The 27,358-nt window shown below is 29.3% G+C and overlaps 1 protein-coding gene across 1 annotated transcript in view; it reads left to right on the top strand.

Annotated features, from left to right (window-relative positions):
* Nucleotides 1-27,358, top strand: part of LOC111626680 (anaphase-promoting complex subunit 1-like) — a 116,690-nt gene that overhangs the window by 10,482 nt on the left and 78,850 nt on the right. Inside the window, exons 5-19 of the mRNA XM_023370158.1 lie at nucleotides 220-311; nucleotides 809-879; nucleotides 1,071-1,290; nucleotides 3,132-3,370; nucleotides 5,040-5,216; nucleotides 5,458-5,556; nucleotides 8,927-9,083; nucleotides 9,778-9,936; nucleotides 10,355-10,492; nucleotides 11,640-11,700; nucleotides 14,882-15,147; nucleotides 15,217-15,417; nucleotides 15,954-16,024; nucleotides 16,685-16,776; nucleotides 25,147-25,295. Coding sequence (XP_023225926.1) covers nucleotides 220-311; nucleotides 809-879; nucleotides 1,071-1,290; nucleotides 3,132-3,370; nucleotides 5,040-5,216; nucleotides 5,458-5,556; nucleotides 8,927-9,083; nucleotides 9,778-9,936; nucleotides 10,355-10,492; nucleotides 11,640-11,700; nucleotides 14,882-15,147; nucleotides 15,217-15,417; nucleotides 15,954-16,024; nucleotides 16,685-16,776; nucleotides 25,147-25,295 — 2,192 coding nt within the window. The remainder of the gene's footprint in view (nucleotides 1-219; nucleotides 312-808; nucleotides 880-1,070; nucleotides 1,291-3,131; nucleotides 3,371-5,039; nucleotides 5,217-5,457; nucleotides 5,557-8,926; nucleotides 9,084-9,777; nucleotides 9,937-10,354; nucleotides 10,493-11,639; nucleotides 11,701-14,881; nucleotides 15,148-15,216; nucleotides 15,418-15,953; nucleotides 16,025-16,684; nucleotides 16,777-25,146; nucleotides 25,296-27,358) is intronic.

Raw genomic sequence — 27,358 nt, 5'->3', positions numbered from 1 at the left:
AATTTAAATGTTATAAAATGTTTAATTACCTCATCTAAAACAATAACTTTTTTACTTTGAATTTGTGAATGTTCTTCATGACAGTGTAATGAAATTACAAAATATTTGAATATTAATAAGATTAAATATTCAATATAAATTACTAAAGTTTAATTATTTAATTACTAAACACTTGTTAATGGAACTATAATTAAATTAGTTTGTTTTTTCTATTAACAGAAACACTCTCTTGCATATCTGTATTAGAAACAGCAGGACTTAGTGTTTTTTCTATGAATGGTGAAGAATATAAAGTAGCATTACCATTTCAAGTAAGTAATTAATTTAAAGTAATTTATATATAAATCAATAATGTACTTTATATTAGTTATTTTGTGTGTGTGTGTGTATATATTTGTTTGATACATTGAAATAATCCAAGTGTAAAATAATTAAGAATATTTTTTATCTAGCAATAATCATTTTATGTCAAATGATTACTTCTAAATAAATAATAATATTTAAAGTTAGTTATTATGTAGAACTTTTTATAATTTCAAATTATATGAAAAAGTAATTTTATATATAAATTTATAAACTACATTTATATAAATATAATTTTAAAAAAATCCATTTTTTATATTTTTATATGTAAAAACAAATTTTTATTTATTAATTGAAAATTTTATAAATTATATTTTTGAATACAGTTTAATCTTTACAATTTTTTAAAATGTTTTTATGTATTTAAATGTTAACAAAAGATTTACTTTTAAAGCATGATATTATTTTGTTTTTTGAAGTTTATTTTAAATTTAAATAAATTTAGGTGTCTAAAGCATGGGCAATAAAATATGGATTATTGTTTGAAAGAATTGTAAGTGATAGACATACCAAAAGGTAAGGAGCTTTTAATGGAATACAAATTTTTATATTTAATTATATATTTTTCTTAAAATTTCTTAAAAATAAATTATTTAATAATAATTAATAAAAGTAAATATTTAAAATGATATTGTTAGAATAGAGAAATTGTATATAATTTTTTAATTTAAACTTCATTATGATTAATTTTTAAAAATTTTTTGTAGTGAAATGTTCGATAAAAGTCCAATTATCTTCAGCATGCTTCATCCAATGGAAGAAGTGGCACCAGTGGTAAAACATGTATCTTCATTTGGACGTACTAATTATTGTACTAATACTACTCAAGAAATTGTGTTCACTAGTAGTGAACCTTCATTATTAGTTTTATATCATAAATTAGAGGGAATTCATAGTGTTTGGAAAGTAAGGAGGACAAATACAGAGGTTTGTATGTTTATATGTTTTAAAATAATATATCTATTTGCTAATGTTAAAATAATAATATATTTAAAACTAAAAATGAAATTAAATATATTTTAATGTAATTTTGATGCTTTTTAAATAAAATATATATACTATTTATTCTAATAAAAAAGTGCAGCTGCAAGATGAGAAAAGTTACAGAGAGTATCATGTTTGTTAGAATAAATGCACTATATATATATAAAATAAAACATTTTATATTTTTATGATAACTAGAATCACAACTCCATGTCTATTATTAAAATACATAATACCAAATTTCATTCAAGGAGTCAAAAACTTTACTTTCTGAAATGGTTTTAGGAAAGCATTTCTCCCATCTTCAGCAGGATCAAACGATACAACTGAAAGCAATGGCCACAACAACAAATTTTTAAAATTCAGATCTTTTGAACACTCTAATTTCCCAACTTTTTATCTTTGATTTCCTTTATCCTGTACTTCTTTCAAACAACTAATTATTCACATACCTATTTGTTTATATCTTCCTATTCTGAAATTACCCCTTCTTTGACCTTTTGTATTACTATCACAGCTAATATTCCTGAAAAAGAACCAATTGTTAAACTAACTTTCTGGTGATAACACTTACCTTTATATCCAAAATCTGATTGCTTAATCACAATATTGTGACCAGAGAGTCGGCACCTCTTTGATGCTTGTCAGGACCGACACCTCTTTGATGTCTTGTCAGGACCGACACCACTGTGTCTCAGTTGACACGGAAGGCATGATGGCAAGTTTAGTTTGGGTTAAAAAGTAGATCATGCAAGTGGCCGCGTGAGTAAGTGATCGGGTTCTGGATGGAGACAGAGAGACAGCCTGACGAAAGTAAAGTACTCAGGCACTAAAGTTAACAACTAAATAACTGTTTAATTTCAACAAAAATCAGTACATGATACAATATACAAGATATATATTGTGGTATATCGACTTAGCCTATCTATCTAGCAGTTATAGAGAGAGAGTTTACAATTGTTTGCGAGTTGCGAAATACCTGTGTTGATGGTGATGTTTTTTGATTTGGATTTCATGAGAACTCAGAGGTCTAAGGTCTTGAGGTTGTCCAGATTTGGGTTTGGGAATTTGGTTTGTTTGGGACATGTCTGAATCAAGAAAGTTCTGGATCGATCCAGAAAGTTCTTCTTTTAGGCACAGTTGAGGGTTACGTGAAAATCCGATAGGGTACAACACAGGAAAATTTTGATAATTTTAATCCTAGAGGGACTGGCAATGACTGCCTGTTTGGTATTATATTAAAATGATGAAATTGGGACAGCAGGTCAGAAGGTCGCATGAAAGTGTCTTTATCGACGCTGAGAACTTAAAAGGAGATATACTCCCAGGTGTGAAAGTTGACAGATAGTTGACAAAGTTGATATTACAATGTTAAATTGTTTGTTTAAGTCTGGATTTTCACAATATATATAATTTTTCTCATACCACCTTTATTCTCGATCTTCATCCAATACTCATTCTTAAACATCTTCATTATTGTTTGTATTACTTTCTCTTGAACGACAGAAGGATATACAAGCTTCCTTAATCAAACACTTACTTTTACTTCTTCCACTTTTAAACTTCTTGCATCCTTTACTAATTGCTTACATCTTCCTCTTGAGATTTTATACTTTATAACATTATTAAATGCTCTAAAAACCTTTCCACTTGGATATTACACTTTTTAAACTCTTTGAATGGTTTGGTGTTGTGTTTAATTTTTTATATTTCATTTTATATAAAAAGATATATTGATAAAAGTTCAAATTTCAAATGTAATAGTTTAAAATTTTTTGTTTTAGGAAGTAAATGTTAATATGCACAGTGAATATAGTTCCATTCTATCAAATACTCCAGTTAGTTGCACTACTGGACAATTGCAGTCTACAATTAGTCATTCTCACAGTAGTCAAACTCCTAGTTATAATGTATCATCTCCATTTCATAGTCATCTCACTAGTCGTGTTTCGTCTCCCACTGGATTTCATTCTAAACAGTCAAGTCCTTCAGTATCAGGTTTAACTCATATGGCAACATTGAGGTAATATGATATATTTTATATTTATAATAAATAATCTCTGATGATTAAATAATGAAACTATTACAATATTCCTTGTTATATTTACTGAAATTTAATGGACTTAATAATAAATTTTACCTGCTATGAGTAGTTTTACATGCTGTATAATCAGTTCATTTATGTAGTAATTTTTATACATGGTCTCAGTTTCATGTGATCAAAAAATATCTCTCTATAATATTTATTGAAATTATTATATAGCATTGGACTGAAAATCATATTTGATTTTATTGATCTTGTTTTGGTTGATCTGTAGAGAGAGAATGTTAAGTGTCTCTGCATTCAATGATAACAAATTTACTTGTCTTTACTATGTGCAAAAACACTCAATTTCAGAAACTGGAATGATTTGATTAATTCATAAAAACCTCAAAAAATTTGTTAAGTAATAAAAGTTTACTTTTGCAATTAATTTATATCTATTTGAAGAAGAATGTTTTGAAGATTTAAATGTGGATGATATCAATGAATTTTTTACTGATTACAAATTAATTGATGAGGATTTAATTAGCGTAATATGTGAAACCCATTCTGCTAATGAATCTGACAGTGACTCTAATAGACTAGTTTTATTCACTGCACAAAATATTTACAAAGCACTAAACTAGCCTAGAATTTGGAAAGTACAATTTTAGATATCAATTTCAAGTTAAACAAGCTTGGATTTCAGCAAGATTTAAAAAACTGTTGTAGTGAATAAAGTCAGGTAGTAGTAGGGTAACTGCACTTTTAATAGCTTATCCAGTCAAAATTAAGCTGATACCAATATATTTTGTGTAGGTGGATGGAGTGTACATAGATGGGTGCAGCATATCCTTCTGTATCCAGCATATCCTTCTATATCCAGCATATCCTGATTATCCAGGCATGGAGGTGTGGATAATATAGAAACATGGCTAATCCACAAGTCTGTTTTAATGAAACCTAATCAATTTAGTTTTCAATTTCATATTAAAATTATGAATAAATTATGAATAAAATACATTTTGAGAGTGATAATTAATTAATAAACTTTAAACTTCTTGTATTATTAACTGAGGTTGCCAGCTATATATTGTCATAACACAACATTAATTTTGCAATATTAATGATTTATTGATAAGGAAATGATGTAAAATTGTTTGAATAAAATATTTTCAAACTTATTTAATGAATAAAAAATAATACAGTATACACATAAGTAAAGCCATATTTTCAGGAATCAATTGTATTTATTATACTTGTTAGGCCATTTAATTTATGCTTTGACATTTTGGAAGTAGTTCTGATGCTCAGTATACCATTTTTAAAAGTCAGTTAACAATACAGATTTTTTAGAATTTTAATATGAGTATTGTATTTCTAATAAAAACTTTTATTAAGACGTAAGCATGCATGGATAATCCACACACGGATAATCGAGAGTATATTGGACTTAGAGATAATATATTTAACTGTGTTAATAGTATATTCAATGAATTAATTCAACTTACACAAGTTTGAAAGTGTACGAACTATTAAGAAAACATAGAAACTGGAAATTATTGATGATGATGATTTTTTATATTATAAAGATACATTTTATCACAATTTCATGTAAATTGATTTCATTATCTGAATAATAAAATATATATTATATATATATTTTCAGTCGTTCTCAATCTCCATTACTTACTGGTTCCCTTCATCAACCATTTGTGTTTACGCCACCACCTTCTCAAAATTGGGCATATTCGGCAGCTGGTTCACCCAAAAGTGTTCTGTGGGAATTAGTTGAACCACTTGCACCAGATATCTGCTTAGAACAAATGTACATTGAATCTCATAGGTAAGAACTGTCCTGTAATAATTGAATTGTTAACTAAATGTACTATTTATCAGCAAAACTGATTGATACTGATGTAACACAAATATTGTAATTATTATCAAATAGAAAATTAATAAATTACATATATAAAATTGAAAAGCATTATGATAATTTAGTATTATATAATATTTTTTTATATACACATTTTTAATAAGTTATTAAGAGATAAGAGTAAATTTTAATAAGAAATAAATTTTTTCAGTCATAGTTTAGGTGAAAAATCATCAAAAATTTTCATCACTACAGACATTTGCAATCAGAATTTCCTATGTTTTTTGTTTAAAGAACATCAGCATTTAAGGTAGGCATTATATAGTTCTTTATTAATATTAAATAAGTATATGTTTAAGTATAAATAGATTACATTTTATATGAGCCATTGAAAGTGGTGTCCGTTTTTCAAGAGACTGCATTGTTGCTGGGTTTCATTCCTGATGGCATTGTTTACATATTTGTTGTAAAGAAATAGGAATAATTACATTATTTTCCAACAGGTAAAAACCATTTAACAATAAATCCTCAATAATTTTGAAAATTCTGCAGCTCAAACTTGTTCTAGTCTTTTTGGATAATCAAAACAGAAATTAAGATGCATCCTGTACTGCCTTGAAAATTAAGATGTATGCATTTGGAAGTGACAAAGAGTTACTACAAGCCACACTACTTAATTAATCCGTTTCTGACCACAAAAACAAAATCTTTTTTATTTACATTTTTAGCTCTGTATCATGCATAAAAATGCCTATAAAGGCAATAACTGTATAATAATATATATAAAATTATATTATCTATATTTATTCCATATATATACACTGCTGGCCATTAAAATTGCTATACCATGAAGGTGGCATGCAACTAACATGAAATTTGCACAAAAGGTACAACATGCTGGGATATGCAAATTATTAGCATTTCAATGTATGCTCGCAAAGCAGATGGAAGTAAGTCCACCTACAATCTGTAAAAGGGAAAACTGTAAAGTTTTCCCTTTTATACAGATTGTAGTAAGCTTTACTTCAACCTGTTTTTCATAAAGAAATTGCATTTGCATGTTCGTTGCTTGTGTAAAGGTTTTGTTATGCCTCATGTAAGGAAGAGGAATGCCTACCAGCAATGTGTGAGAGTTTGATCATGGTAGAATCATAGCCTACCGGGACTGTGGTTTATCATTCCATATTATTGCTGCTTGTGTTGGTTATGATTCCATGATTGTCATGAGAATACGGAGTCGTCAGGTCCAGGAAGGCCATACAGAATGCTGTGTGAGATCTCAGCAACCCCTGATCGCTAATACCCAAAAGGACAAACATCTTGACCACATGGTGTTGTGGGATTGTACAGCCACATCATATATCCTGAGTCAGGAACTTGGATTTTCAGAACAGTAAGTGTCTGCACAAACAGTGTGATAACGTCTGCAGCACAATGACCATTGCTACAGCTCCCCTTGAAGCTGCAGCAGAGACAGGTGCACTTACAGTGGTGTGTTCAACGAAGAATATGGACACAGGCATGGCATTACGTTATCTTTTCAGATGAAGCCAGGTTCTATATACAGAATCATGATGGCCATATTCATTTGTGGAGGCACCAAGGAAAATGTTCATTGCTAGTTTGCATTCGTCATTGTCATGTGGGCCAAGTATCTGGAGTGATGGTTGCTGTATATTCATTGATCTCAAAAACAGTTATGATCAAATATCAATGGATATAGTATATTGGTGTTTGATGAAGATGAGAGTGCCTAAGAGAAATTAAGGGAATGCAATATAATTACAGTAATACCTCGACTTATGCTACTCCGGCTTACGCGAACCCAGAGTTACACGATTTTCAAATCTCATCGATTTGTCTTTTGTTTGAGCGCCACGCAACTATTGATTACTCATTCCCCCCACACTATTGTTCAGCTTACGTGTTTGGACGTGTCGTGTGGAATCGACATATAGCTACAATTTATTTTGTGTTATTTATTTCTGTGTTTGTTATATCTACAGAGACTCGAGAGACTCTGTGTGGTGATTTCTTTTATTGTGAATGAATCAAAAGACGAGATAACATTTATTAGCTTACATACATCCAACTTGGATTTTACACAAATTATGAAATTATACTTTGACTTATGCGAATTTGACTTACACAGTTATCGCTCGGTCCCACCTATTGCGTAAGTTCAGGGTATTACTGTATTAATTAAACAATGTACTAGTATCTACTAATTATATAATTAAGTCAATTACAATACAACTGTAGTAATTCTATGGCATTTCTTCATCTAGCCTTTGCTAACAAGCCTCTCCTCAAACTTGCCACTTTGTGTTCATATTATATCTGTTGGTATAGTGATGTCATAGTCACTTCCTATTTCGTTTTTTCACATTTTTGATTTGCATATGTTTATTTTTCCTGCTGGCAGTAAGCATAAAGGTTGAACTATTTATTTACATTCATTAAGTCAAATAATTATCATAATTGTTTTTTTTTACACCTTCTGTTTCTCCCACCATGTGACTAATCATGATCTCTAGACAGTCAGACTGCTAATGGTTTTCTAGTAGTCTGGTTTTGTTTCTGGTTGGGAGAGTGAAGTAGTCACCCTCGACTAAACAAAATTTCCAAAATAAATGTAAATAAAACAAAATAAATGATAAATTTTTCTTGCCACAATCAAATATTTATTTATTTGACTGTTGCAAGAAAAATTAAAAAATGAAGAGTTAAATATTAATGCAAAAAAAGGAATAATGATAAGCACAAGAAGAAACTACTAAATAGAATGGAAGAAATGGAGGTAGTTATCAGGAATTATATATGATATAGAAATGCCTAGAAAACAATAGATAAAAATTTAAAAAATAAATATGAGTTTTGTTATATGAAATAGAAACATCAGTTTAAGAAGAAAAGAATTAATGGAGAAAACAAATATGAGAATAGCCAAATTGTCAGTGGAAATTATTAAGTAAAATTAGAATGTGCACAAGTAACTCATATTGCAGAGAAAATAGAAAGAACATGAGATTGGGATGGTATTGTCATGTGTGAATAGAGTATAGAACCAATAAAGAAAATTTATGAAAAATTGACAAGAGGAAAGAGATGAAGGGGAGATGCAGATTGAAACAGTGAAATAAGTCATACACAATGGGAAAGGGATTGCTAGTATAGATAATATTACAGATGGGGATGTTAATATTTCCTAATATTTCCTATATCCTAATTTTGCCAGCTTTTACACTTTGGGATAAAGAATAATAATTATTTTCTACTGTAGATATTTATTTGACTCTAATTTATTTCATTAAATTTTTAATAACAGGATGTTTGTATGTTACTTTTGTGATATGGTAATGGAGAACATATTCATTAAGAGAACTTAAGTGTGATTTATATTTGGTACAGATTGCGTTTCTCCCTTTCAAATCTCATAGTGTATAGATAAAAAGAGAATTATTGATGATAGAAACAGGAAATTGAAACTCATTACTAATAAACAATTATTAATTGTAACATTTAATTTGGAATTAATGCTTTTATTAGGATTTAATATAAAAATTGATAATGGAAATGTATCCAACATTAATTTTATTCTTAGTTTGCTTTAGTTTGACATATGAAATTGTTTTATTAAATACATATGCTTTATAATTTTGAATTTAAATGTTATTTAGGCTTATAAAATTTGAAGAAAGTAACGATCAAGAACAATTAATATTTGGTACGGTCAGCACAATATTAGCCAGAGATGCAGATATTCTTCCTGCATTAAATCTATTGATAACTGTTGATGTAGGATTTACTATAACATTGTATACAGGTATTACAAAAGTAAGTATTTTTTATTTATTTATTTTTATCCTCATATATTTGATTTAATATATTGAAACTTATTTTAACTATGTGATTACATTATATTAAATTATAATTAAATGTGCATGTTTTTAAATACAAGGTTTTTCAAAACGAATGCTACCATTTTAAATTACTGTAATTATGTTAATTATTATCTAAGAAGTATGCAATGTACACCAAACAATAAAATGACCATCCGAGTTTCATCTTCCACTTGCATTTAAACATCTTGCAGTCTATTACCTCTAGGAAGCAACATAAATGACAATGGTGACTTTGCAACAGAGAAGGCATTTTGTGTTTTGCAGTTCACAATATTGGAATCGCTCATCATTTGTGAAACATGAGTAATCTGCAGGAGCTGTAGAATTATGGCTACTGTGGAAAGAGTGACAATGTAAATGCCAAAATGAAAGCATAAGAGGAATTTGAGTATTGGTCAGATTTGTACAGTACAGTACATTGTGACACCAGGTGTGCAGGCATTCAGAAATTGTAATTGGCAAATGTATAATTTTAATGGTTTTCTAGTTTTTTAATGTATATTACAATGTTCTTGGATAATAATTAACATAATGAGGATAATTTAAAATGGTAGCATTCATTTAGCAAAACTCTGTATTAAAACTTATATTAATGCTGTTTTTCTACTTTCATTTTTTTTTATTAGATTTGTAAAGTACATATTCCTATGGTAGCTGGACCTTTTAGCATGCTATCTGGTACTAGTAGTCGTCGAGCGTCTTTACAGTTTGGTTCTCCTAGAAGAAGCAGTTTGATCACGTCCAGTAGGCCCCCAAGTGCAGTGGATCCAAAATTTGATGAAGAAGTAAGCTATATCATTTAAAAAATATAGAAAATTTATTAATTTTAATTTGTAAATTTCTGTAACAAATACATCTATGTATTTAGTATTGGTAATATAAATAAAATATGTTGCATTCAATATTTTAAATGTAACTTTGTTATTATGAATTATTGTTAATACTTCAAGAAATATATTTTACAAAAATATTGTTTTAAAAAGATATTTAAAAACTATAAATAAAAATATAATTTATGCACAGATTAATGCTGAAAATTTAACTAAACTACAGAAAGATGAAAAATAATATAAGAATAAAAAATGTGAAATCAATAATATTTAAAAGGAATTTGAGTAATTAATATATTGAAAGTTTGGTTTAATATGTTTTATATAGTTATAAAGTATTTTAAAGTATATAATTTGATTTTGTTCTCTTCAGTTAAAATTGCTTTCTCCTGTTCCAATTCATATAAATGACAGTAAAATAATGGAGGATTCTTTGATTGATGACTACAATTTACCTTCATTAGGAACTGTAATTGGTTTAAAGGATTCAGTTATGAATAGAGTAAATTTGGTAAGTACAATATGAAATTTTAAATTTGATAAAAATTTGAATAATAATACCTAAAAAAAAAATCTTGCTTTTATCTAAAGTGATCATGTGAGAAACAAAGCTCAAATAATGTTACCAATCAAATAATCAAGCTGGATTTATTATTGGGATATATTTTGATTAATTAAATATACAAATCTTATTTAATTTGGACTAAAAGTAATTGATTAAAGTTGGATTTATACTATACAATTTTGTCTGTTTCACCGTCATTACAGTAAATGGATAGATGCACCCACTGGCTGTTTTTCACCATAAGTACTGTACTCTCTCAAATAATGGATGAGACTAGACTTACTTAAAATGAGTTTATAATTTTTCTAAAATTTTCATTAATATTATATTAACATTTCATCATGGTGTCTCTCAAAGATCGATCATAGTAAAAAAAATTCAATGATGCTTTTGTCTCAAGTTACCATAAGTTTTGAACAGAAAATGTTTTTCTATTGATTGCTGGTTGACATCTATTTGTAAGTGTTCTGGATCCAATAAAAAGTAGGAACAAGGTTTACTTGTTTTATTCTGTGAGTTTGATATCTGTAAATAGTCATTGCTAAGCAGCAGTTTGTATGGATCCATTTTGCTGGATGAAATTATTTAGTGGAAACTCTTGATGTCTCCATTTGGCTTGATTAGTTGATTAATTTCTAAAATAGTCGGTAATTCTTTCTTCAAGTTTGTTTATCTTTTTAATTACTAATTTGTTTTCTTTACGTTTCTTTTTCAAACTGTACTGATCTTTATAATTTTTTCTTTCCTAAGATTAATACAATGTGAAGAAATTTATCTCATCTTTTGATTATATAGGGATTTCACAGTTTTCATTATATATGGGGGGAAACATGCAATTTTCTAGTAAGATATCTCTCTTGATATCATATTGTAAAAGTTTTATTATTAAGGTGAGAAATTTTAATATATGAACTTGTGAAATTTGTATAATCATAGTCTCTTCAAAATAAATAATTATATAAAATTCAAAAATCTAAAATTGAGTAAAATATTTGTCTGAAAAGTTGGTTGGATTAAATATTTGTATTATTCTTTATCATTTCTATTAAATATTCACAATTTTCTTGTCTCTTATAAATTTTTATTTTTGTAGGAAACTTCAAATGGAACATTTTACAGGATTTCTTTGCCAAAAATGTCTAATTCAATAATAGGTGAGTAAATTTTTCTTTTGTAAATTCTATATTTATAGATTATAATACAATGCAAGGCTATAAATACAGCTTTTCAAAAATAATTTAATTGGAATCTTGTTGAAATAAAATATTTATGACATCACTTTTTTATCTTTGTTTTCGTTTCATATAACTTTTGAAAACTTTCCATTTTTATATATTTTTTTATCAAATAGAAGTGTATATTAGCATGTATATTTTAAATGTTTCTGAATTATGATGATGTGTATTTGCAGTATAATAAATCTTGTTGAATTAGTTTTTATGTTTCCAAAATATTAGATTCCAATATTAAAAAATATTTATTAAAAAGATAATTTAAGCAATATCTGGTCAAAGTTAAGCTAAAATAGTAAAACTTTTATGTCCATGCATAACTTAAAAATGAATGAACTTTTTTGGCTAATTTTATTAGCTATCCTTGAGTTTTAAATTTGAAACAACTGAAAAAAAATCCTACGATATGCACTTCATTCATGTTCAAATACATTGAATAGCTTGATGCTCTATCCAAAACTAATTACCTTGTTGGGCTGCAAATGCCAAAAGAGATGAGGAGATCTTTTCTAGTGTGATATTGATGTTCTTTAGTTCCTACTCCTAAAGATTAGGCCTATCTATACATGCACTAATCTGTCACAAGAACACAATGTCAATCAATGCTTCTTGAGGATTGTGCCTTATCCTTATCATTCTTCACTAGCTTGTATACTGTTGGGTTGTGTTTAAATTTTCCCTTTTACTATTATACATTTTTCCTAGTTTGTTTTCTAGTTGTGAAGAGTTTTGTGATTGCAAATAGAGGAGAACACAGTGGCCAGTGATGATGGACTTTCATTTTCCTTACATTTCATAGTTGTCTATTTTTGATGCAGAATGTGTGTAAGCCTGTTTAATTGGAGTCTTAAAAGATAAAAGTTTGTATGACATTGGATCATCAGATACATAAGGAATTTGGAATGTTTTGTGTATCATTCTAGTTTTTAAGGCTGCATGCCAGGATAGCGGTGCTGAACATCTGATGTACACATTTTCGCGTTTAAAACTTTGGCCTCAACCTCGCTTATGATTTTTGTATTTCCTTTATGGCTTATAGTATATCATAGTATTTGAAAAACTGCTTACTTCTTGCTTTAGAATATGTACTTTACAGACATTTAGGAAAGAATACAATTATTTTCATTTTAATAAAGTGTGATTATATGGAAAAAAGTCAGAAAATAAATATAGCTTAAGTTCAGTCTTGATAATACCATCTAGTATCAATGAACTGAAGTAATTTGCAAGGAATTTTTACATGATCTTGATTTACCAACAAACTATGATTAATGATTACATCCAGTCTTTCCTTCTCTGAAAACTGCACTTATAATAAACCACAGTGCTACTTCTCAGACCTTAAAATGCAGTACAATTCTCAAACATTTTTGGTTGTCTTAATTAACCTTCTTCAGAACAGAAAAAACAAATTTCAATTTTAAAAGAACAAAAGCTGGAGTCTTATGGAACATTGATTTTGAATATTAACATTTTAGAACAACAAAAATTTAAATGCATGTGTTAGATTTGTACATAGATTGAAATAACACAAATAAAAACAACAAAAGAAAAATAAAATAAAATTAAAAAAACAATGAAAGAAATAAAAAATAAAACAAAATATATAGCTTGTAAACTTAACCATATTTTTAACAAATGTGTGTGTAAATATAAGTATGCAGAACTGGATATAATACTTATATATATGATGGTTATCTTGAGCCTAAAAAGAGATTATCACACACTATCATATATATATTAAGCTATTATATCCAGTTGTGCATACTTGTAAGTTTTTTTTGTATGGCATAGTACACGTAATATGAGTTATGTCATTAGTTTAATTCTTACATATATATTTTTGTTAACAATACAGTTAATTTTATGAACTATATATTTCATTCCATTATTTTATTTCTTTTATTGTTTATTTTTTTGTGTTTTTTGTTTTGATTTGTGAGTTTATATTTTAATCCTTGTAGAAGTCTGACGTGCACATTTAAATTTTTGTTATTATGAAACATTACTATTTGAAATCAACTTGTTCCAGAGATATTCCAGTTTTCATTCTTTTTGTTGAATTGAAATTTGTTTGTTTCTGTTCTGAAGAAGGTCAATTAAGATTACCAAAAACATTTGAGAATCGAAATTGTACTGTATTTTAATGTCTGAGTAATAGTACTATGGTTTATCCAGTCTTTCAAAAGAAAATATATAAATTTGAAGGATGTTGGTCATTACAATGAATATATGAGATGATAAGATAATTATATGGAAAGTGGTAGGGCACAAGTTTAAACAAATCAATCTGATGAGCAGAAACACTATGGATAATAAAAAAACATAGCTTTGTCAGAAAGAAAATCAAGAGCATGATTCAGCAGCAAGCAAGTAGGACTGCCTTAAAAGCAAGGCAAATATTCTTTTTTGATGCATTTATGAGAATGCTGTAGGGCAGGATATCCTGCCTGCTGGCATAGAATGAGTTAAAAAATAAGTCCCTCATTGCAAAAGCAGGGAGCTAATTGCACTGATGAAAATGTGTTTCTGAAGTCTGGAATGATGATAAGATCCTAGTCCGTTATTGTTAAATTCTGCAAATCCTGTTTATCTGATGATGATATGTTAGGAATTTCTGGAGATATCTTTATCAGGAAAGTAAGATGTTCACATTTGTCAAGAACTGCTTTGAGTTTTTTACTTTTTGGATTTCAATAAAATCAAATAACTTTAGTGGTATGCTATAGGAGACTTTAAGGAATGATAGAACTTGTGCTAGGCTAGATTTAGAAATCTTATAGAGACTACAGAATAATTTATGAGGTAGTTTTTGGTGTAGGAAATTTAATCTGTGTCATTGGTATGTTTGATCAGTAAGTATTCTGAATTACTGGATATGTCTAAACAATAGTATAAAAGAGGATTGTATATACTACAGGGATGCTGAAAGCATATCAAATGCTCTGTAACTGAATATATGTAATTGATATTGTAGGATTTCTTCTAGTTCTATTTCAAATTAGAGTCTGAGAGTGGTTAACAAAAATTTTTTTTTTTAAATACTTGCTGGACATAAAAGGTTTAGTTTCATAAATTATTAAAATGTTATTTCATATTTCAGTTACAAAGCTATTACAAGCTTTAAATAGTATTTTGCCAAAAGAAATTGCTATTCAAATATTTGCCAAATGGTATGCTATGAGAAATGCTCCTGGATCGAGTGACTTGACAATTCGTTCTGAATTAAAAACATTTCTTTTATGTCTTCTGAATAATATGGGTTACGATACAGATGTAACAACATTTGGAGGTATTTTAAATAAAGATATGTCATTATCTCCTGTAGCAGTAAAGAAAGCAAAAACTTCTGAGCAAGGTACTGATGAGGTAAGATAAATGTTTGGAATTACTTAATTTAAGTATTATAAAATGTATTTATTCATCGTCTAATTTTAGGATTGGTCATACTTAATATCATCTACACATTCCAAAATGAATGAGGATCAAAAGAATTCTGTCGGTTTTGCTAATTGTGATGAAAAGTTTCAAATAAGTTCTAGATACATTTCAGAAAAAGAAATCAACAGCATTAACATTCATTCTCCTTTATTACCGTATATATCTTACATTCATTTAGCATTACATCTTGTATATGAAGTAAGTAAATATTCAAAATATGCAAAAATATTTTATATTAATTGTTATGCAATGATTAGTAAATGTTATTCATCACAAATGCACTTTTAAGTGTTTAATATTAAATTTTATAAAGATTAAAAAAAAAAAATTTTTCATAATTAAATATACAGGGTGTTCAGAAAATCATTATACTTTTCTAATCATATTTTTGCATTATTTCAAAAGATGTGTGTCCCCCACACTTACCAGTTCTAAATTCACCAGACTTTTATATATGGGGAGCAGCAAAATCTGCAGTGTATCGAGATCGTTTGTGCACGTTGGATCCAAACCTGTATTGATGCTAACAGGGGTTACTTTCAACATCGTTTGTAATTGTCATTCATATTTACCTCCTATATTCTGTATTGAAACACATCTGTTAATAAATATATAAGTGTACACTTTCTGAACACCCTATATAACTATTAAAATTTTTAATTTATTTTGTTGAAAAATAAGTTTTTATTTTAATTACTTGAGGTGTTTTAAAAAAAAGAAAAAAATATTTGCAGGATTGTAAACTAAATATACTTCAATGGAATGAATTATCATCATTAGCTTGTTTTTTGTATCAGATTTCAAGGTAAGAATCAAATTTTATGATTAAATGTTTTGTATTTTTCTCCTAATTTTATGTCATCATTCTTGTTTCATGGTTATTTATGTATAATGTAAAAGATTTTGTTTTGAATTTCTTAATATAGTTTTTAGTAGAATGGAAATTTTATTCTTATGATGATTTTATTTTAATATAATGTTTTCTGTAATAGTGTTGAGAATAAAGGGGAACATGTAAAACATACTAAAATTAACAAAAAATAAATGAGTGTTTATTATTTAACTTTCTAATTTAAATGATGACAATGATGATGAATGAAAAATTTTATTTCTAACACTACATAACAGTATTGAAATTAGATTGCACAGTTCTTCTAATGATGCTGAGAGTATTGAAAAATTAAAAATCTAGAATTTGGATGCATTGTATTTCATGAACAGTCATTGACATTGCAATTAAGATTGATCAGAATATTGTTGGTATTGTTTACTTTGGAGTAAACTAACACAGAAGTTACAATAAATTATTTTTCATGCTTTATAAAAAAAGAAAAATATGTGTAATTTAATGTATATAGTGCATAACATATTACATTTGTTGATACATAAAATTCTACTATTATACTAACTTTATGGTTATACTAATTTCTTAGTGAAATATTAAAGAAAGTAATTTTATTTTTAGAGATCTCAGGCTTCCATTGTATCAGAATCATTATTGGCAAGATTTTCCAGATGTTTGTTCTCTTCTGTCAGATAATTATCAGCTGTCAGAAGGTAAGTAATTTAAAGGAGCAGGTTAAATTACTGAATATAACAAATGAGATGTACAGAATGAGAAAGTTAGCATAGATGTTCAAGACTGAGAAACAAGCTGCAGAAATTCAGAATTAAGAGCTACTTGGCTCTTTGTACTGTTGGGATAATGGGTAGCAAATTCTTCATTACAAGGTGGAAGTAATGCTTTCCTTTACAAAGCAGTCATAGAATGGTTCTGCAGAGTTATAAATCAGAATGTTCTTACATCAGAGATGTTCATACAAGCCAAAGCTTTGCAATTTGGCTTGTATGAACAGCTTCCTGAAAAATGTTGAAAATGATTCCCAATGAACATGTATGAATTTTAATTTACCATACTTTTTGGTGTATAAGACGACTGGGCGTTTAAGACGACCCCGACTTTTACAGTTAAAATATAGAGTTTGGGATATATTCACTGTATAAGACTACCCCAGCCCGCCCTTGTATCTTATTACTGTACCTCCTCTACCTCTCAGATCTCACACATGCGCACCTGCACCACTTCACTGCTGTCCTCAGGAGTGAGATCTGAGTGGCAGAGAAAGAGGTACAGTAATAGGATATATACAAGGGCGAGCTGGACGGGTGAAAGATGTATGTTTTCTGGGTACAGTGCTGTTCTATCTCTATCCATACCCTGGGCGTCCTGGCCGACTGCGGCACCCGCCCTATAAGACGACATCCGGCGTATAAGACGACTCTCAACTTTCGAGAAGATTTTCCTGGGTTAAAAAGTTGTCTTATACACCAGAAAATATGGTATTTGGAATTGACTATAATATAGTAGCACAGTGGGAGGCTAAGCTTCTTTCTGTTTACTTCTGATCTATTTTACAGAAAATACCTTGAATGCAGATAAAACAGCTGTTCTTTTGTTATCCCTTGGGCAAACTTTGCTATTAAAACATAAGTTATTCTTAAGCCAACCCAAAAGCAAATAAAGCACTGTCTGAATCCTACCATGGGTTGCTTACTGAAACCATGAAAAGGGTGCATACGATACCATTTCCATTTATTATGCAAATGTTATTAAGCAATAAAGCTGGATAAAGCAGAATTAAGGAACTTCATCAAGGTTGACTTTACAGAATATGAAATTGAATGGAAATTGAATAGAAAGACTTTAATGAAAACAGAAATTATGACAGAGTGGCTGGAACAGCTGAATAGAGAAATGCTGGGCCAAACAGAAAAATGCAATATTTTCAAGAAATAAAAGTATCACATAAAGACATCCAGAGTAAAGTAACATTTGGCAATAGAAATTTTCATATAATAAATACAACCATCCTGACAATTACTTCAAATGTCAAATGACCAGCTGGATTCTTTTATTGGGCTATGAAAACTAAATACAGTCGAGTCAGCATAAGTTGTCATAAGTACAACTTGATACCATCGGTTAAGTAGTCAGTTTTCTGTGGTCCCAGCCAACTACATAGGCATTAATGTTAAAAAAAACTCTGGTTTATTTGACACCATTTAACTTGTCACCACTGGATAAATCGACATATATTTGTTATCCCACACTCGTTTAGACGTCTGATAAGTTGACTCCCCTCCTGAAAAAAAATGAGTTCACACCGCACAGTGCGGTGTGAACTCATTTTTTTTTTCAGGAGGGGAGTCAAATTAGTTATTAATATATACATATTAATAAAAATGCCTTAACATTTTATGTATTTTTATGTATAAAATAATAACAGATAACTAAAAAAGAAAATATACAATCTATATCAATTTCACAGCAGAATCCAAATTTGCATTTTCTTACCTTGTGTTATTTGTAGCACCTGTTTCCCATTTCTGTTAGAAATGAGTGTCCAAAAGCTAATAACACTTATGCTGAAGGAAAAATATGAACTTGTTTCTGAATTTGAATGTAAGAAAACTTTGCAAGCCAAATTTGCAAAGCAAAAATTCCTTCCAAAAACAGTTCCTGAAGAAAAAAGATGAAATTAAGAAACTTTTCTTGGATTTTTGTCGCGGCTGTCTCGAAAACGCCAGAGAAAGTTGCCATACAAACATGTTGAAGATGCTCTCTTACGTTGGCTAAAGCAGATTCTTTCATCGAATCTTCCTGTTTCGGGATTGATACTGAAACAAAAGGCAATGGAAATTGCTGGGGTACTTGGAGTAGAAATCAACTTTAATGCCAGTGATGGATGGTCAGAGAAGTACATTGCACTACTGTATTTTCCTAATTGTAGTATTGTGGTTTTTTTCAACTTCGCTTTAGTCATCATATCGGATAACTTGACACATTTTCGCTTTTCCTTGGTGTGTCGATTTATACTGACTTGACTGTAATTATTAAGTAATTTGGTAGATGGTTAGGTTGCTATCTCTTAGTCTACCTAATCACCTATCTTCTACCAAATTGAACAAGAAAAGAAATTATCACTAAAGGCGTTAATTACATATAAGTACCATAAGTACCTGCTTTATTCGCTAGCACTTTCGATGTATTATAAGGTGTTGTCCTAAGGCAGAAACAAACTCGAATAAATATTTCAAACAAACTTTTCAAATTAAAACTAATGGCTTTAGTCCTTTAGAACAAAATTATAATTAAAATAAACAAATGTAAAGAATTTAAGTTAAAGTGCATGTGGTTACTACATGCATGTGCTGTAATGTGTGGCGCCAAGAGCGGATCTAGAGATGATGTTTTAGTTTTTTATATAAGCAGACCCACACTGTAGGTAACTCAAGTGTGGGGGAGTTGCATGGATTTAATAATATGGTGAGGAGGGCCTCCCAAACATACACCAGGCTCCTCTGATCACAATAACTGAGCATCACCACATGGTCCCACAGTGGGATGCATTGGTGTTGTAACATCATCCTTGATAGCTCAGTGTCACACCTGCCTACCATGATGGAATGTTGGTGTTCAGAGATGCTGCAAGATAACATTCTTGTTGTTGCTCTTACATAATGGGTGCAAATGTCAGATGTGTTTTCTAATGGGATAGAGTATAGAGTATACATTTGACTATTCTAGTATGGAAGTAGCATCCCTGTCATTGCATAGAAGTCTCCTGAGACTTCTATGCAATGACAGGGATGCTACTTCCCTGGTCACGGGGTGATGGATAGAAGCAATGCATGTTGTCTAAAAATTCGGCAAATTTGGGCAGTGATACGGCCACAGAACGGTAATGATGGATGGACTATTGTGCAGTCCATTTGGGATGTGTAAAGTGGTGGCAGAAAAAAGAGACTTTTTAATCTTGTTCATGACATGTTCATATTTGGAATTGGTATAACCCACCACAGTTACTGCTGAGTGAATGGCAGCAAGCTCAATGTTGGTAGCAGTTTGTGTGAAGGGCAATAGAAAGGCCCTTATAATTAAAGGAGCTATAGCCACATTAATGTACTGTTGTGGCTGGTATGCTGTTGCAGGGATTAATGGTGGTATGTTATTAAATTTATGGAACATTGAGAATATTATACCTCCCTGGAGCCTGGAGATGTTTAAGTCTAAAAATGCTATTTCTCCCCCATTTTCTTTTTCCCAGGTAAAGTAGATAAAAGGGTAAACCTTCACAAGAAAGTATTTCAGGACAAGAAAATCCTCCTCAGTGTCTTGCTACACTAAGAGAATGTGATCTACATATCTCAGATATATTAGTGGGTATGCTATCATGAGGGGGAAACTAAAAACCTTTCTCTCAACATTCCTCATGACTAATTCCGGTAGTATAGCAGACAGTGGTGAGTCCATTGGGACCCCTTGTTTTTGTAGGTATACATTCACATTGAACTGAAAGTAATTATGTTCATACAAATTACCACCTTTTTAAGTACTCCAGCAAATAATTTAATATTGTAAAAACGTTTTCGATTGTCTTTAATGATATTCGTCAGTTAAACAATAAAGAAAAAGAACATTATTAAAAAATAATAATAATTATGGTTTAAAGTTGCGACTGGACCAAGAAAGCTTTACTAATGTCTGTTTCCTTGACATTGATATCGTATGCAAAAGAGGTGAAATATGGACTAACATCTACAGGAAACCGGGCCTGAATAACATCATCATACCAAATAATTCAATGGATCCTAGACACTTTAAATATGCTGCTTTCTGAGCATGGATTAAATGAGCCTTTATTCATTGCACAAATATACTTGATACGTACAAGGAATTGAAGTACATTATCCAAATAGCACAGCAGAATGGTTACCAAAAGAATCTTATTAAAAAAAACTCATCGCAACTTTTCAAAATAAAACTAACCAGTCTCTCTTAATTAACAATAAATGCATGACAGTAATCAACTATCATCCCTTCTTAAGAAAAATGATGAATGATATTGTGAACATCAATAATTTATGATTACATATAGCTGTAATCCCACAGTATAAAAGTTACTAAGAAATGATAAAAAGAATGACAACCAGATCACTACCTCCAGCATTTACTCCATACCAATCAAAGACTGTCGTTTTGATTCAGATAGTGTTTATGTAGGTGCTACTTTGAGAAGCTTGGAACAAAGAATCAAAGAACATAACTACTCTATTAGAAAAAAACAACAATAGCACCATTTTAGCATCTTATGCCAACCAACAGGAAGTTGAGGTTATATGGGACCAGGCTTCCATTATTAGACCCATGCCTAATAAGCACTCTATCAAACATCTTGAAAAACTTGAAATTTATAAAGCCCAAGTAAAAACATCTTGTATCAATCATAGGGACGCTGACTCTCTGTCCACAGCGTGGAAATCGTTTTATGAAGATAAACTATAAACTATAATTTTTAGGAGACATTAATTTTTAATGCAAAACTGTTGAGCTATTTATATTCTTATATCCCTATCTTTATTTTGTATTTGTTCCCCTAAGCGCACAACATTACATACGCATGCACACTTATTATTTTTTGTAATTTTAATTTATGTTCTATTTCTTTAATGTTCTTTTTACTTTATTGTTTAACTGACAAAAATGTTTTTACAATATTAAATTATTTGCTGGAGTATTTAAAAAGGTGGTATTTTATATAATTCTTTCTAATTCCAGTATAAGTTATTACTGTAATTATGTTCAGTAACAAAAAGTAAAGCCTTGCAGATCTCTAAGGCTTGCTGCACAGAAAAGCACTCGTTGATGAATAGAGTATTAGTAAGCATAACTGCCTCAAATTGACGTACAGAGGGATAGAGAGTGGCAACATCCATTTTGTAGAAACTGTATCTATTAGGGGACAATTTACCTAGTCCAGCAGCTAAAGATGCCGCGATGGAGGAAGATGTAACAAGGGGGGAAGGAACCCACTTAGGAGCTTGACATACGCCTTTTCAAGGTAGTAGGTAGGGTGGGTCCTTTTGTTAACCAGAGGCCTCTTTATGTGTTTTGACCTCAAAAAAGAGCCAGGGGCATACTACATTGGACAGAAGATCTTCTTTGAGGCCTAATCCATACATTATGGTTACAGTGACCATACGTCCTTTATTTAAGAGGACAGTCCTTTATTTCACTGCTCTGTCCTTTAACTTTATTTATTTTCTAAAATAGGCATTTTGTCCTTTAGTTTGTAAAGTTGACACAAAGTTTAAAAAATTTTTTTTTAATAATATATTGAACAAGTTAGTTTTGTATACGCCATCACGACCAGTGTTGCATTGTTACATAGAGCGCAGTAGTGCAGTGTGTTGCCAACCAAACGGCCCACTGACAGTACTAAGGGGTGGACACTCTTATGGGAATTTTTGTGATAGTTTTTTAACTCTCTAGTTGGTGCATGATACACTTGTTAATTAAAGCTGAAGTTATTTGAAAGAAAAAAATGAAAGGTTTCTTCCTATTGTTATTAGAAAAGTGGTTTTAGCATTAGAAAAATCAGAAAATATACAAGCCAAAAAATCCAATGATGCTGTGTACACATTTTATCAAACGTGCATAGATTATCTAAATAATTGGAACATGTTTTTTATTGAAATAGAGATGTTTGAATGGGTCACATTATGCGAAGTTCCTTTGTGGGCGAAAGTAGAGGAAAGCTATATCTTAATTTTGAATCATTGGTCCGTAAATATATTCGATGGTGAATTATTTGATGAAGTTTCATGTGTAAAAAAATATGTCACAAACGAAAAGATCGACGAATGGCGACAGAATAACCAGCCCTGCCATCAAAGGTGGATTGAGATTTTTGAACATTTTACAGCAGAAGAAATTGTTTTCAAAAACGTTTGTAAAATCGTAGAATTTTTTTTGTTTTCCTGGATCTAATGCCCCCGTTGAATGAATATTTTCATTGCTGAATAATATGCGGACAAATGAAAAAAATCCATTTAAAAGTAAGCACATTAGAAGCATGTATTTCTGTCAAATACAACTTTCAAATGAACTGTATGGAATTTTATGACTTTAAGCGTGAAACGGCGCTATAAAAAATTAATTCTACTGAAAAGTATCAAAATTAATGTTATTTAAATTTTTACAATGTGTGTATGTGTAATAAATAATTCAGATTGTTTAAAATTTTAATGTTCGTAATAAATGTTATAAACTTATGAATTTTATAAGGTATTATTTGATTTTCATCGATATGTCCTTTATTTTCCCCCAAAAAATATGGTCACTGTAATTATGGTGCATGTGTGTAGCGACCACGCTCACTTTAATTTAAATTCTTTACTTGTTTTGCTAATCTGAAACTGTGTCATTATTCTTGTGTGTTTAAGAAACACATTAAATTCTTTACATTTGTTTATTCTAATTATAATTTTGTTCTAAAGGACTAAAGCTGTTAGTTTTAATTTGAAAAGTTTGTTCAAAATATTTATTCGAGTATGCTTCTGCCTGAGGACGACGCCTTTTAATACATCAAAAGCACAAGTGAATAAAGTGGTATTTATATGTAATTAATACCTTTTGTGATAATTTCTTTTCTTGTTCAACTAAAAGATTGGCATGACGTCCAACCCTCAAATAATTTGATTCTACCAAATTATTTCATAACTGTTTAGCTTTAACAGGACCAGGCTTCCATTATTAGACCCATGCCTAATAAGCACTCCATCAAACATCTTGAAAAACTTGAAATTTATAAAGCCCAAGTAAAAACATCTTNAAGTTTGTTCAAAATATTTATTCGAGTATGCTTCTGCCTGAGGACGACGCCTTTTAATACATCAAAAGCACAAGTGAATAAAGTGGTATTTATATGTAATTAATACCTTTTGTGATAATTTCTTTTCTTGTTCAACTAAAAGATTGGCATGACGTCCAACTCTCAAATAATTTGATTCTACCAAATTATTTCATAACTGTTTAGCTTTAACAGTCTGATAAAGAATTCAGTTGTTTGATGTTTGAAGCTCATAATTCTACTTTCAGATGTTACCTCTCTCTATTTCTTTCTCAACCTTTTAGATCAAAGTATATTTCAGAATTTCAGAGTCAATTACAGATAAATGGTTATGAAGCATATAATTGCAAATATGGAGTAAGGAGCATTGCTTGAAATGCTGACAAAGTACTTAGTGGATTTCAAATGCTTGGAGACAGATTCACCAATTCAAAGTTGTTTCTTCAAAGCCAAATGAGAATACTTACAATTTTGTGGCAACTGTTGCAAATGATATGGAAACAAAGTATTTTCCATCACTGCAAATCATTATGTTGACAGAATTTTGGATTCAAGACTGAGTGTGCAAGTCAATATACAAAAACAATCCATTAGTCATTTTCTGAGATTCAACAAAGGAAGAATAAAAATGATGATACAATGGCTTTATGCCAAAATGACACCTTCTACGGAGCTACCAATGGTCATACAGATTACATAAACAAACTCAGTTTTATATCAATAGAAAAGCTGCAGAAGGTTCAAACCTAGCACAAGATTTAATGATGTGTAGTTAGAAGCAGATTGCTATAATCAATTGTAAAAAACTGACATAAATGAATTTGAATTTAAAAAAAACACTAATACTTTTATGATAATTCATCATCGTACTGTAATTTTTTTGCATGTGTTTAATGTGTGTTCATAAATAGAAACAGTGCAGGCTACATTTAATGGTAATTTTCACAAAACCTCTGTATAATGTATAGTTTTTTTTTGTCTTATGAGTGTTCATTATAGAGAAGTTTCACTGTATTTCATCTGAAATCATATGCTATTTCAAGACTTATGAGAAATAGATAAAATTTATGAAAAATGTTCTTAAGAAATTTTGAGGAAATGAATTTATTAAAATAAGATATTTGATGTTTTGTTTTCGTAGTTATGATTATAAGGGTTGTTATTTAAATAATTAGTAGTATATTTTTAATAATTCATTTAATTTTTCAGAATAAGAATTCTTATTTTATTTCAGATGAAGTGAATCAACTCCATGCTCCACCATATTTTACTAGTTCACCACCTAATATTTTCGAATGGCTTCAATCACTGCTATTGAATAAAGAATTTCTACCATTCTTATATATTTCTAATGTTACCAAAACGATTAGGGATGTCATATTGGTAATAAGTTTGTATAATAACAACTTGAATATGATTTGTTTGTATTATTTATTTATTTAAAAATTTTTAATACTTTATATTTATTGTTTGTTGTTATAAATACATGGCAATGTTTATTTTAAATTGCTTCTTGTTTATTTTTTATTAACTGTAGTAAATTCTAGATTTTCCAAACTAGGTATCATATAGACTTATTAAAACTGAGACAGAGAACAATTTTAATTTTTTTTATTCTCTAATATGCATTTTGAATTTTTTCTGTCCCTTTTCAGTTGGAATATAATTTATTTGCACAGGTGATTTGTCTCTGTTCCAGGTTTAATAAGTCTGTATCATATCTGGTTTGAAAAACCTAGGATTTATATGTAATGCCATATAAAACAAGAGATGACTGCTCTCCAAAGAGAAATTAATGAAAAGAACAACCCACCCTATAATAAAAAAAGAACTTTAGTGCATAAAAACATAATATAAACAAAAAAATATATATATAATGAATTATTGAACAGATTACTGTTTATTATGTAGAATCTTTTTTATGCATTTTTTTTAAAACATAGAAAATTTCAAAATAAAAGAATGGTGCAGCTTGGCCTTTGTGGCCCTTGCGCCAAAAAATCCCAACCAACCAACCAAAATAAAAGATCTCCAAATTGGATATAACCTTAGTGCAAAAATGGAAAGATCATCTGGAAAAATTAAGGGTAAAGAAAGGGAGAGAATAACAAGAAGTATTCCTAGTAATTGAGGTATCTAAGAGAAATAATTCCACATTAAAGACAATTAAAATATTTAAAAAATAAAATTGTATGAAAATAAATGATATAATGATTAAATTTGGGAAAGCTTAGTATAGCCCTAGCAGCCTCAGCAGAATCCATAATAATAAGTTGGCCAGTTTATTAAAAATTAGGTAAATCTTATTCACTTGAAATAAAATTTTATGAAGTAGTGAAACAGTGAGAAGTAGCCATAGACTGTATCAGCAGACAATAATTGACAATATATTGGAAATTAGTATAAAAAAGACCCTGAAGTCAGAAGAAATAAGATGACATGATGTCAAAGAATACCTCTACTCATCAAATTTTTAGAAAAAGAATTAATGTGATTTTTAAATAACAATTTTCATCAAACACTATACCTAGGTCATTAATTGTATGAATAATAATAATAATGCAATGTTTACCAATTAAAAAAAAAAGTTGGGTAGGATTATGTAGAAGGAAATAACACATTGCTACTGTCTTATATTAACCCAAGATTATATAATTCCAATTGATTAACAAGTTCATTTATATTAGATCATAGAACAAAATTGCCAAGTTCAATTTTATACACAGTTATATTTGAGTACAATTAAATTATGAAATTAGTAAAATCAATTTAGTACATGTAAGTAAAATACATGTAAAAGTTCAAAATGTAAATATTTTTATTTTTTTATTTTTTTACTTATAGTTTACCCTTTAATTTACATATTTTTATATTCTTTACTATGTTTTCTTATATAATATATACACGGGATGACCTCGATAAACTGAAGCATCAGTTTTCCTTACCAATGATTATATGACATTTGAAATAAGTTTTACAGCACATTTTACATGAATTTTTAGGATATTAATTAAAATAGAGCTTGTATTTAGTGTGTTTAAAATAAATAACTAAGCAAATATTTTTCTTATAAACATTTACTTTCCATCTTTTTATTTCAAAAATTTGGAATAGAATTACACATTAATGTACATTTTACAATAGGCTTATATTTATAAAAATAAAAGAATCCATAAATATTTTAGAATTGATAAATATTTTCAAAACTCGGATCCATCTTCAGATTGACTTGAAAATTCAATGAAGATGTTCAAAAATGAATTTTTATTAATTCTAAGATAATTCTTGATTCCTGTCTCTTTGAGTTTAAGCTTTAATGTCAGTGTTTGTCTATGGAGTCAGTTGGTAAGTTTAATTGAAATTACAGTATGAAACTATTGCTAAATTCAGAAACTTGAACTATTATTCTGTCCTGTAAGGCATATTTTGCTTTTATTTTATATATA

This window comes from Centruroides sculpturatus, unplaced genomic scaffold (genome assembly GCF_000671375.1).
Source record: "Centruroides sculpturatus isolate CEXI.00-Female unplaced genomic scaffold, Cexi_2.0 scaffold451, whole genome shotgun sequence".
Classification (NCBI taxonomy): Eukaryota; Metazoa; Arthropoda; class Arachnida; order Scorpiones; family Buthidae; genus Centruroides; species Centruroides sculpturatus.
The sequence above is the reverse complement of the archived record's forward strand: the minus strand, read 5'-3'. Positions and strand labels throughout refer to the sequence as shown.